Source organism: Chiloscyllium punctatum, chromosome 17 (genome assembly GCF_047496795.1).
Source record: "Chiloscyllium punctatum isolate Juve2018m chromosome 17, sChiPun1.3, whole genome shotgun sequence".
Taxonomy (NCBI): Eukaryota; Metazoa; Chordata; class Chondrichthyes; order Orectolobiformes; family Hemiscylliidae; genus Chiloscyllium; species Chiloscyllium punctatum.
The window spans coordinates 91,115,300-91,133,755 of record NC_092755.1 but is presented as its reverse complement, the minus strand read 5'-3'; the positions used below and the strand labels follow the sequence as shown (position 1 = coordinate 91,133,755).

General features: G+C 40.5%; 1 protein-coding gene across 4 annotated transcripts in view; it reads left to right on the top strand.

Moving 5' to 3' along the window:
* acacb (acetyl-CoA carboxylase beta) overlaps positions 1 to 18,456 on the top strand; it is a 139,358-nt gene that overhangs the window by 71,686 nt on the left and 49,216 nt on the right. For 3 of the 4 annotated variants that reach the window (XM_072587879.1, XM_072587881.1, XM_072587882.1), the window contains 6 exons: positions 2,212 to 2,235; positions 3,883 to 4,020; positions 9,346 to 9,445; positions 13,179 to 13,286; positions 14,177 to 14,233; positions 14,367 to 14,408. In XM_072587879.1, the coding sequence (XP_072443980.1) occupies positions 2,212 to 2,235; positions 3,883 to 4,020; positions 9,346 to 9,445; positions 13,179 to 13,286; positions 14,177 to 14,233; positions 14,367 to 14,408 (469 nt within the window). The remainder of the gene's footprint in view (positions 1 to 2,211; positions 2,236 to 3,882; positions 4,021 to 9,345; positions 9,446 to 13,178; positions 13,287 to 14,176; positions 14,234 to 14,366; positions 14,409 to 18,456) is intronic. The other variant, XM_072587880.1, reaches the window with a different exon arrangement.

Genomic DNA, 18,456 nt, shown 5'->3' with positions numbered 1-18,456 from the left:
GCTGGTATTGAGGGAACAGGCGAGATTCTCCAGGTGAATGCCAAGAAATTTGGTGCACTTCACAATCTCCATGGGGGAGCCGTCAATGTCCATCAGAGAGTGGTCACTCCATGCTCTCCTGAAGTCAATAACTATTTCTTTTATTTTGTCCACGTTCAGAGACAGATTGTTGGCTCTGCACTAGTCCGTTAGTCGCTGCACCTCTTGTCTGTTTGCTGACTTGCCGTCCCTGCTGGTGAGATCCAATACAGTCGTGTCATCAGCGAACTTGATGATATGATTTGAGCTGTGCATCGCTGCACAGTCGTGTGTCAGCAGGGTGAACAGCAGTGGACTGAGAACACAGCCCTGGGGGCCCCTGTGCTCAGTGTAATAGTGTTGGAGATGCTGTTCCCAATCCAGGCTGGCTGAGGTCTCCCAGTCAGGAAGTCCAGGATTCAGTTTCAAAGGGAGTATTTAGGCCCAGCAGACTCAGCTTTCTAATCAGGTGCTGAGGGATTATAATGTTAACTGCAGGCCTGAAGTCTATGAACAGTAATCTGACATAGGTGTCTTTCTCCAGTGGGTGAGGGTTAGATGGAGGGTGGTGGAAATGGCGTCATCTGTTGAGCAATTGGGATGATATGTGGTGGGTCTTAATATGCCTCATGAGCCTCTCAAAACACTTCATGATGATGGATGTTAGCACAACGCGGCTGTAACTGTTGAGACAGGATGCTGAAGACTTCCTCGGCACAGGGACAATGGTACCAGCCTTGAAGCATGTTGGAACTGTTTCCATACTGTAGGGAATCTAAAAAAAAATGTCCGTAAGAACATCCACCTGTACATCAGAGCATTCTCTCAGCACTCTGCCAGCGATGTTATCTGGTCCATTAGACTTCCATGGGTTGACTCTGTATAGGGTTTTCCTCACATTGGCCACAGTAAGATGCAACACCCAGTTGTTGGGGGTAGCTGGACTTGTTCGCCGACTCCTTATTTCATGCCTCAAGCCATTCATTGAAGTTGTTCAACTCATCCATGAGAGAGGCATCACCAGCACAAGCAGGCGATGCTGTTCTGTGGTTGGTGATGGCCTGGATGTCCTTCCACATGTTATGCATATCACCGCTGTCCTGAAAGTGGCTGTGTATTCTCTGTGCGTATGCACACTTTGCCTCTTTGATGGTCTGGGACGCTGTTGTTAGGGCCGACTTGTCGTATCCTCTAAAGGTGGAATCACAGGTCTTCAGCAGCATGCACACCTTTGCGGTCATCCACGGCTTCTGGTTGGGGTGAGAAGTGATGGTCTTGGACACAGTGACATCATTAATGCACTTGCTAATGTAGCAAATCACCGATGCCAAGTGTAAGCAATGTATTTATATGGCTGGTCCAGTTCTGTTTCTGATTAATGGCCATCCTTAAGATCTTGATAGTAGGTGATTCAGTGGTAAGAATGTCAACGTAAGATAGCGAGAATTCCTCTTCCTGAGAAATCTTTGTTTGGTATATATGTACCATGAATGTTACACCATTTCTCAGCCAGCTCAATCTAACCCTTGCTGGACATGGATCCTGACTGCTTCAATATTTGAGGAATCCTGAATGGTGCTTAAAATTGTGCAACCACAGTGAGTGTTCCCACTTCTGATCTTATGATGGAGGGAAGGTGGTTAATAAAGCTGCTGTAGATGGTTGGGCAATGTGAGCCCTAAGGAACACCTGCACAGCTGAGATGATTGAGCTCCAACAATTGCAACCATCTTCCTTTGTGCTAGGATAACACCAATAAATGGAGAGTTGATCCACTGATTCCCATTGACTTCAGTTTTGCCAGACCTCCTTCATGCCACACTAGATCAAATGTTGCCTTTATGTCATGGGATCTCGCTAGTTCAAAGCACACAAGATTTGAAGTTAGTTAGCCATCCCCCATACAGCCCAGACTCATATCAACTAACCCCACATGGACTAATGATTGAACTGATCATTTAGGCCTTGGTGGAGTCATTGAATGCTGCAAATTGTATGGTAACCTCCCAGATATTGAAACACTACAAATAAGTTATTTTTTAGAAAAAGCATTCAACTTCTTGTTGGTTTATGCACTGAATGCATGTTTATTTACCAAATAATATGTTCTGTTGTATATTATTTTGGCTGAAGTGATTGTAACTACATTTACTATGTAGCTTAACTTTTTGTATGTTAAATGTTCAATTTCAGAGGAAGCTATCCTACCCTATACAGGTAAAGTTCATCTATTTATTGCATGGATCATAAGAAAATAGTGCTGTCGTGCAAATGGTGAATAACTAACAGAACTCGTGAAAAATAAAGGGAAAGTGGAACCTAAGACCAGGATTGACTGTGACCATTGTTAAGCTTTTACAACTTGAACTAAGTTGAATTGGATGGATTCAAAAATACCACACCAGGGTGATAATGAATGTGACTGGATTACTTTCTCTTAATAAATATGAAAGTAAACTAATAAAATAATTGAACTATGTTTGTGTTAATAATTAAAATAAAATGGTGCATAATTTGCAAGTTTTGTGTCAGCTTTCAGACTAATGCTGTTTGTTGGATAGTAGAGAGAGAAATTCACTTGGCATCTTACTCATTCTTGTCTCTCTCCAGAGATATGTTCTATCTCTATTGGTCCATGTTAGTAATTGGATTATTGTCGGTATGAAAAGTATTTTACTTTCTTTGTTGTCTAGCACAAGCTGAAGTCAGGATGTGTTACATGGTAATCCAGTTTAAATCAAGCCCTCCCTACCTCTCAAAAACTTGCAAGTTTTTAACCTGCAAACTCTTATTCAATACGTGCAAAAATTTCAAACGCGCATGAATCTGACAAGTTCCTGAAATTGCTCTCTTTTTCAATGACTTTTAGCTACTTTTGAAATTGGTTGTGTCAGAGTGTAATATTTCATTATTCATCAATATTGTTTATTTCATTATTTCTGAGAACAAATGATATAACCAGCATTTAAAGAGTAAAGTCATTCCAAAAGCACTGGTTATGCGAGAGGAGTTTTCATTTTTAGGAGTTTATATGAGATGAGAAATTCTAAATCATGGGACAATTAAAGTTGGAGACTGCTGTGTGGTTAAGGGTGAATTTCATCAACGATGAATGAGAAAAAAAAGGTCGGGTGGTGTAAGATTGGGGTTTCTCTCCCTAAACCTTTCCTTCTCTTTTGTCTCCTCTCAGATGTTCCTTAAAACCAATCTTATTTTTTATCCATATTTGGCCAATACCCACTTTTGTGGCTTGCTTTTTTTAGTAACTCTGCTGTGAAATTTTGTGGCCATTTGCTATGTAAATCCAAGTTGTTTCTCTTGATAAATTTTTTAAACCACCTCAGTAAACAAGCAAAGTAGTCGCTAGACTATGAAACTTGATACTTCATGATTCTTCATTTTATATGTTACATTTCCACTACAGAATTGAAGAGTGGAAAATAATAATATACACATTAAAGGATATGAAGTTTCTAATATAAATAAATTAAAATGCACCAAGTAATGTTTGGGGTTGAGGTTTAAAAAGGAAACACTACTACTATAATCATTTGTTAGTTTGTGGTACAGAGTCTGAGACATTCTGGGTTTTTTTGCATCATTATGTTTCATTACCAGGAATGTATAAGGTATCTTTCCTTTTCAGAGCATTCTGTGCTTATGTTTTTCTCACTCAGTTGCTGTTTTCACTCAAACTGTCAACAGTGAAAGAAGTTTGTTAGTCTGGAATTATGACCTTTTGCAAATGGTTCTGCATTAACCTGATTCCAATGTAGCACACTGAAGCTAGCATAAACAATGTTAAAATATCTCTGTTTGCATACACTTGTGTAGATCTGATTAGCTCTTTTTTTCAATCTGTAGGATGTGTGTTCCAACCAGCACAGTTCACTATGAGCTGAATTGTCAAAGCAATGACCTCTTCAAAACTAGCGCGCCCTCTCCTGTATGCCAGCGAATGGGAGTATTAGTTGCATTTGAAGCATTTGAAGATTTAGTTAAGTGAGTATTGTCTCAAGTGTTCAAGAGTTAAGTTTTAGTTTTTTAACAATATTCTTTTGCAGGATGTGGGCATTGCAGGCAAGGCCAGAATTTGTTGCCCACAGGTAATTGCCTTTGAGAAAGCAACGATGAGCCACCTTCCTAAGCCACTGAAGTCCATGTGGCGTACGTACACCTACAGCAATGTTAGGAAGGGAGTTTCAAGGTTATCACCCAGCGACGTTGATAGTACTTTGATATTGTTCCCAAGTCAGGATGGTGTGTGATTTGAATACTAAATTGTAGGTGGTGATGTTCCCATTCCTCTGCTGTCCTTGTCCTTCTAGTTGGTCACAGGGTTGGAAGATGCTGTAGAAGAAGCCTTGGTGAGTTTCTCAACTGCATCTTGCAAGTTTGCAAGTTTGTTAGTGTTAAGGGAGAGTGTTGAAGGCATTAGATGGCATGTCATTCAAGAGGACTTCTTTGTCATTTATGCTGTCAAGCTACATGAGCGCTATTAGAGTTGTACTCATTCAGGCAATAGGGGAATAATCTACTGCACTCCCTACTCTTGACTTGTAGATGTAAACAGGTTTTGGTAGTTTGGAGGTAAATTTATCTTCCAACATGTAGCCTGCTCTTGTAGCTGCAGTATTTTTTGAGTGGTCCATTTCATCTTCTGGTCAATGATAGTCACCAGGATGTTGATAGTAGGGAGTATTCAATGATGGTAGTGCCAATAAAGTCAAGGGAAAAGGATAAGATTCTCTCTTGATCGAGATAGTCATTAGCCATCATTTGTATGGCACAAATATTACTGACCATTTATCAGTAATATCATTTACCAACTCATCAAATCTGACTGCAAGCAAGGAGAGAGAAATAGAATTAACTTTGAGTCCAATATGACCCTTCTTCAGAACTGTGGATTTCTAAAGAAGAATAATATTGGACTCTTGATGGTAAATTTCAAGCTACCAGGCTTCCTGAGTTTCTGCAGAACTACTTGTGACTTTTTGCTTGTTTTGATTGGTTTTAGTAACAAAAATGGCAATTTTGGGCATAAGCAAATGCAGAGGAACCTCGCTTATCCGAATGAGATGAGCATGCATTGTTTCGTTTGGATAATTGATTTTACCTTAAACAAGGGAAGCCATACTAATTTAAATCTATAACTTAAACAGTATGTCAATAGTCTGATGAGGAAAGGGGCCATATTGGACCTGGTACTGGGGAATGAGCCAGGACAAGTGGTAGAAGTCGCAGTGGGGGATTTCTTTGGGAACAGTGACCACAATTCTGTAAGTTTTAGAATACTCATAGATAAAGAAGAGAGTGGTCCTAAGGGAAGAGTACTAAACTGGGCCAAGGCCAATTATATCAAAACTAGGCAGGAGCTGGGAAATGTGGATTCAACACAGCTATTTGAAGGGAAGTCCACATTTGAGATGTGGGAGGCCTTCAAAGATAGTGCAGGATAGGCATGTCCCGTTGAAGGCAAAGTATAGGAAAGGCAAGATTCGTGAACCGTGGATGACAGGAGAAATTGTACCACTAGCCAAGAGGAAAAGGAAAGCGTACATAAGGTCCAGGCAGCTAAGAACAGAATGGGCCCTGAAGGAATATCGGAAGAGTAGGACAAGTCTTAAACAAGGAATCAAGCGGGCTAAAAAGGAGTCATGAAATAGTTTAGCAAGCAGAATTAAGGAAAATCCCAAAGCATTTTATTCTTATATAAGAAGCAAGCGGGTAACTAGAGAAAGGATTGGTCCACTAAAAGATAATGAAGGAAGGCTGTGTGCCAAACCTGAGAGACTGGCTGAGATTCTGAATGATTACTTTGCATCAGTATTCACTGAGGAGAGGAACATGATGAATCTTGAGATTATAGATCGAAGTTTGATTAGTCTGGATCACGTGGGCATAAGTAGGGAAGACGTGTTAGGTCTGCTAGAGGGTATTAAGGTGGACAAATCCCCAGGACCGGATGGCATCTATCCCAGGTTGCTGAGGGAGGTGAGAGAGGAAATAGCTGAGGCCCTGACATCTTTGTGGCATCCTTAAATACAGGTGCGGTGCTGGAGGACTGGAAGGTTGTTCATGTTGTCCCCCTGTACAAGAAGGGTAGCAGGGATATTCTGGGTAACTACAGACCAGTGAGCCTGATGTCAGTGGTGGGGAAGTTGCTGGAGAGGGTACTGAGAGATAGGATCTATTTATATTTAGAAAAGAATGAGCTTATCAGTGATAAGCAACATGGTTTTGTGCGGGGGAGATCATGCCTTACCAACTTAATAGAGTTCTTCGAGGAAGTGACCAAGTTGTTAGATGAAGGAAGGGCTGTTGATATCATATAGATGGACTTTAGTAAAGTGTTTGATAAGGTTCCCCATTGTAAACTAATGGAGAAAGTGAAGTCATATGGTGTGCAGGGTGTTCTAGGTGGATAAAGAACTGGTTGAGCAACAGGAGACAGAGAGTAGTAGTTGAAGGGAGTTTCTCGAAATGGAGAAAGGTGACCAGTGGTGTTCCACAAGGGTCAGTATTGGGGCCATTGTTGTTTGTAATATACATAAATGATCTAGAAGAAGGCACTGTTGGTATGATCAGCAAGTTTGCAGATGACACAAAGATTGGTGGACTAGCAGAAAACATAAGGGACTGTCAGAGAATACAGGAGGATACAGATAGACTGGAGAGTTGGGCGGAAAAGTGGCAGATGGCTTTCAATCCAGACAAATATGAGGTGATGCATTTAGGCAAGTCTAATTCTAGAGCGAATTATATAATGAATGGAAGATCCTTAGGAAAAGTTGATGGGCAGAGAGATCTGGGAGTGCAGGTCCATTGTACCCTGAAGGTTGCTGCACAGATGGATAGAGTGGTCAAGAAGGCATATAGTATGCTTGCCTTCATTGGACAGGGTATTGAGTATAAGAGCTGGCAAGTCATGTTAAAATTGTACAAGACATTGGTTAGGCCGCATTTAGAATACTGTTTCCAGTTCTGGTCGCCACATTATCAAAAGGATGTGGACGCTTTGGTTTGGGTGCAGAGAAGGTTTAAGAGGGTTTTGCCTGGTATGGAAGGTGCTAGCTATGAAGAGAAGTTGAATAGGTTAGGTTTATTTTCACTAGGAAAAAGGAGATTGAGGGGAGACCTGATTGAGGTTTATAAAATCATGAAGGGTATAGACAGTGTGGATAGAGACAAGCTTTATCCCAGGGTGAAGGATTCAATAATGAGAGGTCACGCTTTCAAGATGAGAGGTGGAAAGTTTAAGGGGGATACACACAGCAAGTACTTCACATAGAGGGTGGTGGGCTTTTGGCACGCATTGTATAACAGTTTGCTTGCCTCCCATCTTTACGATGGAATTTTCAATCCCTAAACATCAAGGATATCATTGCCAGCAGAGGTGGTAGAGGCAGGCACGGTAGATTCATTTAAGATGCATCTGGACAGATGCATGAGTAGGTGGGGAGCAGAGGGATACAAATGCTTAGGAATTGACTGACAGGTTTAGACAGTACATTTGGATCGGCCCAGGCTTGGAGGGCCGAAGGGCCTGTTCCTGGGCTGTAAATTTTCTTTGTTCTTTTTTAAACATAATTTTAATGAGTCTGCCATTTAAACAAAATAATGTGTGCAGTCTGCAAATTGTAAGTTAAAGTGGGAAGGACTTACCATGAAATTCCAGTATTTAACAAGGTCCCGAACAGCTCCTACAATCACAACAGCATTTGTCAGTTTCCGGGAACTCAGTCTTGTGATAGAAAGACAGAAGCCCCGGCTCATTCATGCGTTCACATTCTCAGCCTTTTTTTTAATGAATGGCCCGGTAACGTGCCGGGAATACCATAGACCACTTACTTTTGCAAAGGGCTGTGTAACAACCCTTACCTAAAAAGTACCCAGTCACTGATGCTTGAGCTGCTTGTGTTTCTTTGTTCTTGCCAGCATTTTCACATGTTCTTCAGTACAGGTAAATTAAATACACGTATATCTCTGATGTTACATTTTTGTGGGACCTTGAAATCTTCTTTGGATAATCTGAAATTTGGATAATCGATATTCAGATAATTGAGGTTCCTCTGTATTGGACAACTGCTTCATAAACATTGATACCATTTTTAATTTGAATTTTGAAACTGGCACTTCCATATTACTCCCTTCCCTCTCATCTGTAGTCACTCTGAATACCCAAGCTCTCATGCCATGCGCTACTTCCTCTATTCATGTCCATAGTCAACCTTTGTGATACTATCTATGTGGTTCACAAGTTTGTTAATGCCACAAAACTTTAACTGTCTACTTTTACCTTTAAATTTTGAGCTATCTATGTATAATACGTTGCTTGCCTCACATCTTTATGATGGAATTTTCAATCCCTAAACATCAAGGATATCATTCTGCCACAAACTGAGCTCTTACTTTCACCTGGTCACAGAGACCAAACCAGATGATGTACAACTTGCATGATGCTTACATTTCTAAAGTTGAGATGACTTTCAAATTTTGGCATGCTTTCATTAAGATTTATTATTTGCACTTTCTCAAGATTGTCTATCTCTACTTTCTGTTCATTGCTGCAGAAATTAAAATTCTTTCTTTATCTCTCGATCTGGTGTCTCAAATACTGCTTTACTGAGCTCCTCTCTCCATATTATCCAAAGCTCCAACACTTGAAACTTGTCCTCCTGTTGAAGCTTGCTCACTCATAACCCTTATCCACACTGGCTTCCTTTGCTCAAGCGTCCTTGCTGCACCCTACTTTTGTGACTCCCTTCACATTCTATATAGTACCCTTCCCACTTTCAACTTTGGGTTCCTTTCAATCCTCCCTCCATCCCATACAATTCTTCTTGCAAGTATTTGAGCAGATTGCTTGCTATTACTTGGCAAATAGACTCAAATGTTAGCTGTTTGGTTGAGGTGTTGAGGAATCTTTGAAATATATGCCATAATGAACCTGTAGTTTCAGAAGAGGAAAGAAAGAAAGCTTTTTTTAAAAACATGGCTGTAAATTTTAAATTAATATCGCAAATTTCCTAGTAAATTATTAGAAAACCAAATTTACATTTCTGTTAATCAGTAGCCATTAAAACATTTCCTGAATGCATTTCCTAAAGGTAATGAAATAAAATTTAAAGCCAGTAATGGGATTTCATTCGCTGTTTCCATTCTGTGTTGTACAAAAATAACTCCTGTAATCAATAAATAATACCAACAAAATCAGACTAGATTCAGTCTCTGTCTCAACTATAGGCCCAAACTGACAGTATAAATTACTTCATGTTTTCTATCATTAACTTGGCAATATTTTGAATATCTGTGCTTCTAAAGAAACTTTGAAGAAGTGATTGCCTGCTTTGCTGACCCACTTCTGGACAGTCCGCTATTTTCTGAAACAAGATCCACCTTCTTTGACCAAGCAGACATTCAGGTGAGTTATGATCCCCTAACTTTATTTGATTTGATTTGATATTTATGTTGTCACGTTAACCTAGGTACAGTGAAAAATTTTGCTTTCCGTGCAGTACAAGCAGATCATATCATACAAAATGCATTACGGTAATAGAAATCGACGTTTCGGGCAAAAGCCCAAGGCCTTTATTCCTGATGAAGGGCTTTTGCCCGAAACGTCAATTTCGCTGCTCGTTGGATGCTACCTGAACTGCTGTGCTCTTCCAGCACCACTAATCCAGTATTTGGTTTTCAGCATCTGCAGTCATTGTTTTTACCTTACGGTAATAGAACAGAGCGAAGAATACAATATTACGGCTGCAGAGGAAGTGCGCAAAGAGCGAGATCAATATTAAATTAAAATATGGAGGTCCATTCAGAAGTCAATTAATAGCCAGGAAGAAGCTGTTCTTGAATCTGTTTGTATGTGTGTAGGTTGGAAAAGATTATAATTGGGATGGGAGGGGTCTTTGATAATGTTGGCTGCCTTCCTGAGGCAGCGAGAAGTATAGTTGGAAGGTTGGCTTGCATGATGAACTGGGCTGCGTTCACAACTCTCTGCAGTTACTTACAGTCCTGGGCAGAGTAGTTACCATAGAAAGCCGTGATGCAACCAGATGGTGCATCTATAAAAATTGGTAAGAGTCTTTACACACATGCCTCATTTCCTTAGCCTTTTGAGGAAGTACAAGCATTGTTGTGCTTTCTTGATTGTCATGTCAACATGGGTGGACCGGGACAGATTGTTGGTGATCATTACTCCTAGGAACGTAATGCTTTCGACCATCTCCACCTCAGCACCATTGATACAGATGGGGGTGTGCCCTCCACCTTTCCTCCTGTAGTCAATGACCAGCTCTTTCATTTTGCTGACATTGAGAGATAGTTATCTTGACACTATGCCACTGAGGAATTTCAGGTCTATAATGTATGTCAGCTCAAGAATGCAATAGGTTTGTAAACTTTCAAAGTAACAATTTAAAATATGGAAGTCAACTCAGAAATCCATGAGGAAAAAGTTGAAAACTGAGAGAAAGAGGGTGTATTAAATTGATCAAATTTAGGAAACTAAAACGTGAACACTAGACGAGGACGGAAAGACAAAGAACTTTGATGTCCTGAGGAAAAAAAATGATTTGGATTGGGATTTTAATGTGAGTGCTGAAAAGTGTCAGGCCATGTGGTTAGTATATTGTGCCCAGTCTTGGATATCTTCAGAGAGAATGTTCATATGAAGAGGAGTGTGCAGAAGAGATACAATAAAATGAAACTAAGGATGCTTTGCTTTCATGGAGTCTATGAAAATTGTGATTTTCTTCAGTAGGACTAAGATAATTTAGTAGGGATTTTAGAGAAAATAGTATTTTGATAAGTAGTTGATAAATTGATTATTATTGAGTGTTAATTTATAAAATAACCAAATAAGAAGAGAAAGTTAGAATTTTTCTTCTTGCAGAAAGTTTAATATATTACATATCCTAGCAGAAATATTGGTACACATGTAACTCAAAATGTCTTTTAAGAGCACTTTGGTTAAATTTGTGAAAAATATAAAATTCAAAAGTATGTCGGAAAAATTCAGTGGAAAAGAGACAATAGATGTTGAAGAGTACAGGGTGATGAATGAATGGGAGGGAGGGGAGCTCAGGTTGTAAGCAGTGAATTTTGAATAAGTTGGCATTTAGAGTCATAGAGATGTACAGCACGGAAAAAGATCCTTCGGTCCAACCCGTCCATGCCGACCAGTTATCCCAACCCAATCTAGTCCCACCTGCCAGCACCTGGCTCATATCCCTCCACACCCTTCCTATCCATATACCCATCCAGATACCTTTTAAATGTTGCAATTGTACCAGCCTCCACCACTTTCTCTGGCAGCTCATTCATACACGTACCACCCTCTGCGTGAAAAAGTTGCCCCTTAAGTCTCTTTTATATCTTTCCCCCTCACCGTAAACCTATGCCCTCTAGTTCAGAATTCCCTGACCCCAGGGAAAAGACTTTGCCTATTTACCCCATCCATGCCCCTCATAATTTTGTAAACATGTATAAGGTCACCCCTCAGCCTCCGAAGCTCCAGGGAAAGCAGCCCCAGCCTGTTCAGCCTCTCCCTATAATTCAAATCCTCCAACCCTGGCAACATCCTTGTAAATATTTTCTGAACCCTTTCACAACATCTTTCCGATTGAGTCAGAAGAATCAGAAAGTTGTGCATTAAGGTCCTTGGGAGATCAAGTCTAAAGGCAGTGAAAGCACTGGTGCCACAGAGCTAGATGGATTGAGTAGCTTATTCTCTGCTATCAATATAATTCTTTATTTCATTTGTAGAAAGAATGAGAAAGGGTGGTCTACAGTCGCAATGACCATTGCAAGTGAAGTATTTCACCGTCTAGCTATGAGAGAAGCATACATTTGCAGCAGTGAATATGGATTTTCAGTGGACACATTTCTGAGAACCTTGTTAATGCCTACCTGAAAATCAGTTAGTAATTATAAATAAGTATCACTTGCCTTTCACTCCTCCCTAGAACATCTTTGATACCAAGAACAGCCACGTAAGAATCCTACTCATTGACTACAGTTCAGCCTTCAACACTATTATGCCCTCAAGACTGATTACTAAATTTAGTGATCTCGGACTAAGCCCCACTCTCTGCAACTGGATCCTCAGTTTCCTGACCCTCAGGCCACAATCAGTGAAGATTGGGGACAATATTTCATCCTCACTAACACTCAACACTGGGGCTCCCCATGGGTGTGTACTGAGCCCCCTACTGTACTGACTGTATACCCATGACTGCATTGCCAAATACCAGACTAATGCCATTTGCAAGTTTGCTGATGACACCATCATACTTTGCTGCATCTCAGATGACGACGAAACAGACTACAGACAGAGGTGGAAGACCTGGAAAAATGGTGCACTGAGAACAACCTAGCTCTCAATTCCAGCAAAACCAAGAAACTCATTATTGACTTTCAGCAGGATGTTACTCATGCTCCCTTACACAATAACAGCACAGAGGTGGAACAAGTGGGGAGTGTCAAGCTCCTGGGAGTGGTCATCCACAACAAGCTTTCTTGGACTCTTCATGTGGATGCACTGGTTACAAAGGCCCAACAATGACTCTTCTTCCTCAGGCAGCTGAGGAAATTTGGCATGATGGCAAATACCCTTGCCAACTTTTATAGGTGCGCCGTCGAGCGCATTCTGTCTGGATGTATCACTGTCTGGTATGACAACTGTACCATTCAAGATCGTAGACGGTTACAGAGAGTGGTGAACTCAGCCCGGACAATCACAAAGGCCAACCTCCCATCTGTAAAATCCATCTACCAGGCCCACTGTCAAGGAAAGGCCGCCAGTATTCTCAGAGATCTATCCCACCCTGGCAAAGTTTTTCTACAACCTCTACCATCAGGGAGAAGGTACAGAAGCCTGAACACATGCTCTGGCCGGTTTTGCAATAGTTTCTACCCTACTGTTGTTAGAATACGGAATGGACTCACAAACTCTTAACATTCACCTTTACCTATGTTTTTGTTTTTGTCGCTGTTTACCTATTATTTACTTATCTATGCTATTTAACTATGTGATCTGCCTGTATTGCTCGCAAGACAATACTTTTCACTGTGCCTCAGTACACATGACAATAAATTCAATTCAATTCCATTCAATTCAATAAGTCTTTTAAAACTTTTTTTTAAAACAGAGCTTGAAAGAGGAACCTATCCATATTTTGATTGTTGCCCTCAAAGAGGTTGATTCTGAGCAGGATGATGAACTGGTGCCTATCTTCAGCAAATTCTGTCAATCACAGGTATCTATATAACCTGCCTTGTAGATTTTATTTGTGAAGAGCCTCTAACCCATTTCAGCTGTAGCTCAGTTGATAGCACTCTCTCCACTGAGTCAGAACATTAAGTTCAGCTCCCTGACTCTGTGAAAAGTGCTATCATTTGAATGAGATTTTAAACTGAGACCCCGTGTGTTCTCTCAATTGTTTTTTTTCTTTTTGTCATTATAGTTAGGAGTACTGTCTCATGACAATTATACTTTTGTTGCTATTCATCATAAACGTTTTTGAATAACTATGTATCAAAATAGATTCACTTTTACATTAGGAAAGTCAAAAATGACAGTGGAACTTGACATTCAGGGACCCTAACTTATTAATTTCCAAATCCAAATACACTCTAAATAGGGTAATGCTTTTATTTTTACAAAAACAGAAGTTGCTGGAAAAGCTCAGCAGGTCTGGCAGCATTTGTGCAGAGAAATCAGAGTTAACGTTTCGGGTCTGGTGACCCTTCCTCAGAACTGGACCTGACTCAAAAAGTTAACTCTGATTTCTCTTCACAGGTGCTGCCAGACCTACTGAGCTTTTCAAGCAACTTATGTTTTTGTTTCTGACTTACAACATCTGCAGTTCTTTTGGTTCCTATCTTTACAATCGAGTTAGGAACATTATTCCGAGATATTTCTCTCAATACTTGTTTAAATTTAGGAGAGGAAAATATGACATAAAGAAGTTCTACTAATTTTTGCATCATTTTCTAAAGCCAAGCTTATTGAACGTTTTATTGGTAACGAAACCAGTTAGCCAGAATGAATTTCTAAAGCAGGCAACTTTGAAGATATTAACTTTCTAGTTTGATTTTACTGCTCATCAAAATCTTCTTCAGCTGTTCCTTTTCCTTGTGTGTACAGAAAGCACTTCTTTTTGACTATGGAATCAGACGAATCACCTTTCTGGTTGGGCAGAAGGCAAGTTTTATTTTCTAAACTGGTTAATTCATCTTAAATAATTTTACATCAAATATTATTTACTTTAGTTGTAAGTATTTACAATGTGATTTCTGATTTTCTTTTTCCTTCCCAATCTCCTTTTCCTTGACAGCGAGAATTCCCCAAGTACTTCACCTTCAGGGCCAGTGCTGAGGTACGTTAAACAATTTTGCTGCTAATAATAAGCCAATAAATATGCATCAATGGGTAATGATTGCAACAATTTTAAAACATGAGAAATGTTCCAACTCTAGCCCTGCAGTTCAAGCTGCCCTGTTATTACTGAGTTTGTAAATCCATTCCAGAAAATATTTACTCTCTTCCAGCTAACAGGAATTGTTTCAGTCAACCCAGTGTATCCACTATTTGCCACTGATTTTCAGTATCACTAAGAAGGCAGAATGATGGTTTGTTAGGGAAATAGAAATGTCACATTACTCATGTCTTTGGACGAGCTTCTGAGATTGGAGATAACTGACTGTTTGGGCTGGGTTAAACAGAATTTCGATCTGTGCCATATCTGACCAGAGAGTAATGTCCTCAATATGAACATATTGATCTTAGATGAACAAATTTAGTTTAGGAAAAACAGAAATTGTTTTAAAAATCTTGAGTAAATTAACTTTTTTCCCCAATATCGTCCAAAGTCTTTACTTTGAGCTTTTCAGTCTTGTCACATATCCAGAGACTCTGCTGGTCTTGTCTTGCATTTTAAGTTACTGCAATTAGATGTTGACTGCTCATAAATAGCAGTAACAAAGTTAATCATTACTGTCATATCGCCAAAATAAAACCTTAAAGCTATTCTACTAGATATAACCAATTGACCTGTTTTAGCATGATCCTTCATACTTTATACATTTTAAACATATATTGAAGGCATTTCATTCTGCTTCTCACTGAAAAGTTGCTATTTTATCAACTCGGGGGGGCTTCAAATGAAAATTTATTTTTAAATAGTAGAATGTTGAAGATTTCAAAATCTTTCTATTTAATCTGCATTTGCACTTGTCCTTAAGTATGATTGCCCAGAAAAAGATATCTATTGCTGTGTTAAGCACAATCAAAATGTATTTCTTCTTCTACTGTATTAATACTTACTTCATACCATCCTCACTCCCTAACTCAATTAAATTTAAGGGATTTTAGTTTTGCATGAATTCAGGTAGGACTATCCGCATATAGAGAAACCAATCCTCCCACAGTTTTTGAGCAATGAATGTTGAATGATTCAGCAGAATAAGTCTGTGTTAAATCCTCAGGTATATCTTACTCAACTGAAATCTTTTATAAAAGGAATGATCAATGGTAATCTATTTGATCTCAATTCAAATTGCCTTATGGAGGTTAGGTTGCAAAGCAACAGCTGAGTTCTGCTTTCTGATCACTGTTTGATCAGTGATAAACTAAATGGCAATCTGTACATCCCAAACCACTCACTGTACTACTAAAGCTTTAAATGGATTCATGAATAAACTTTTGTTTTGTAACTACAGTCAGAAAACTTGCATGTTTTATCGCAATACATTTTGGCGCAATTTGCTTTATGTGTTTAACGAATGCATTGAAATTTTTCTCATCACTTTTTCATAAAGATAACATGCAGGGTCTTCCTAGCCACAGTGTGGAGGTTGGGAAGCTTCTTGGTGACTGGATGCAATTGGCTGCCTGTCTAATAGAGGTGGACATCCAATTTAAATTATTGAGGTCTCTATTAAGTTTCTTGGGCCAATGGCATTTTGCTGTTGGTGGAGTGATCCTTCAGCAGTGCCCACTTTCCCTAATGGGCTGCCATGTTACAGAACTGGCTGACTACTGATGGGGCCAACAGTATCTATCTCCCACTTACCATTCTTAATTGGATAAAAGTCCCAGAGATGACCAATTAAAAAGAGACTGCCTACAGGAAAATATCTTTCACACATGTCTAGCACTCTTCAGGGGGGTTTAAACTAATTTGGCAGGGGGATGGGATCCGGACTTGTAGTCCAGCAAGTAGGCTAGCTGTTTGTCAGGATGTCCAAGAATGTAGGGAGGCTGTGGAGAAGGTAGTACTGACAGGGAATACTTGCGGACACAGAGATGGGTTCAAGTATGTATACTTCAACGCAAGGAGTATCAGCAATAAGGTGGGTGAACGTAAGGCGTGGATTGTTACCTGGGACTACGACGTTGTGGCCATCACCGAAATGTGGATAGAAGAGGGACAGGAATGGTTGTTGGAGGTTCCTGGTTACAGATGTTTCAGTAAGATTAGGGAGGGTGATAAAAAAGGAGGGGGGGTGGCGTTGCTAATTAGAAATGGTATAACGTCTGCAGAAAGGAAGTTTGAGGGGGATCTGCCTCTGGAGGTAGTATGGGCTGAAGTCAGAAATAGGAAAGGTGCAGTCACCTTGTTGGGTGTTTACTATAGGCCCCCCAATAGCAGCAGAGATGTGGAGAAACAAATTGGGAAACAGATTTTGGAAAGGTGCAGAAGCCACAGGGTAGTAGTCATGGGCGATTTCAACTTCCCAAATATTGATTGGAAGCTCTTTAGATCAAGTAGACTGGATGGGGCAGTGTTTGTGCAGTGTGTCCAGGAAGCTTTTCTAACTCAGTATGTAGATTGTCCGACCAGAGGGGAGGTCATATTGGATTTGGTACTTGGTAATGACGGAACAAGTGATGGGCTTGTTAGTGGGTGAACATTTTGGTGATGGTGACCACAATTCTGTGACTTTCACCTTGGTTATGGAGAGAGATAGCTGCGTGCAACAGGTTAGGTTTTACAATTGGGGGAAGGGTAAATACGATGCTGTAAGACAGGATCTGAGGAGCATAAGTTGGGAGCATAGGCTGTCAGGGAAGGATGTCGTGGAAATGTGGAACTTTTTCAAGGAACAGATACGACGTGTCCTTGATATGTATGTACCTGTCAGGCAGGAAAGAGATGGTCGTGTGAGGGAACCTTGGTTGACGAGGGAGATTGAATGTCTTGTAAAGAGGAAGAAGGAGGCTTACATAAGGTTGAGGAAACAAGGTTCAGACAGAGCGTTGGAGGGATACAGAATAGTCAGAAGGGAGCTGAAGAAAGGGATTAGGAGAGCTAAGAAAGGGCATGAAAAATCTTTAGTGGGTAGGATCAAGGATAACCCCAAGGCATTTTATGCGTATGTGAGAAACATGACAATGATGAGAACGAGGGTAGGTCCGATCAAGGACAGTAGTGGGAGACTATGTATTGAGTCGGAAGAGATAGGAGAGGTCTTGAATGAGTACTTTTCTTCAGTATTTACAAATGAGAGGGACCGTATAGTTGAAGAGGAGAGTGTGAAACGGACTGGTAAGCTAGAAGAGATACTTGTTAGGAAGAAAGATGTGTTGGGCATTTTGAAAAACTTGAGGATAGACAAGTCGCCCGGACCTGACGGGATATATCCTAGGATTATGTGGGAAGCAAGAGAGGAAATTGCAGAGCCGTTGGCAATGATCTTTTCGTCTTCACTGTCAACAGGGGTGGTACCAGGGGACTGGAGAGTGGCGAATGTTGTGCCCCTGTTCGAAAAAGGGAATAGGGATAACCCTGGGAATTACAGGCCAGTTAGTCTTACTTCGGTGGTAGGCAAAGTAATGGAAAGGGTACTGAGGGATAGAATTTATGAGTATCTGGAAAGACACTGCTTGATTAGGGACAGCCAGAACGGATTTGTGAGGGGTAGGTCTTGCCTTACAAGTCTTATTGAATTCTTTGAGGAGGTGACCAAGCATGTGGATGAGGGTAGAGCAGTGGATGTAGTGTACATGGATTTTAGTAAGGCATTTGATAAGGTTCCCCATGGTAGGCTTATGCGGAAAGTTAGGAGGCATGGGATAGAGGGAAATCTGGCCAGTTGGATAGAAAACTGGCTAACTGGTTGAAGTCAGAGAGTGGTGGTACGTGGTAAATATTCAGCCTGGAGCCCAGTTACAAGTGGAATTCCGCAGGGATCAGTTCTGGGTCCTCTGCTGTTTGTAATTTTTATTAATGACTTGGAAGAGGGAGTCGAAGGGTGGGTCAGTAAATTTGCAGACGATACGAAGATTGGTGGAGTTGTGGATAGTGAGGAGGACTGTTGTCGGCTGCAAAGGGACTTAGATATGATGCAGAGCTTGGCTGAGGAGTGGCAGATGGAGTTCAACCCTGTCAAGTGTGAGGTTGTCCATTTTGGAAGGACAAATAA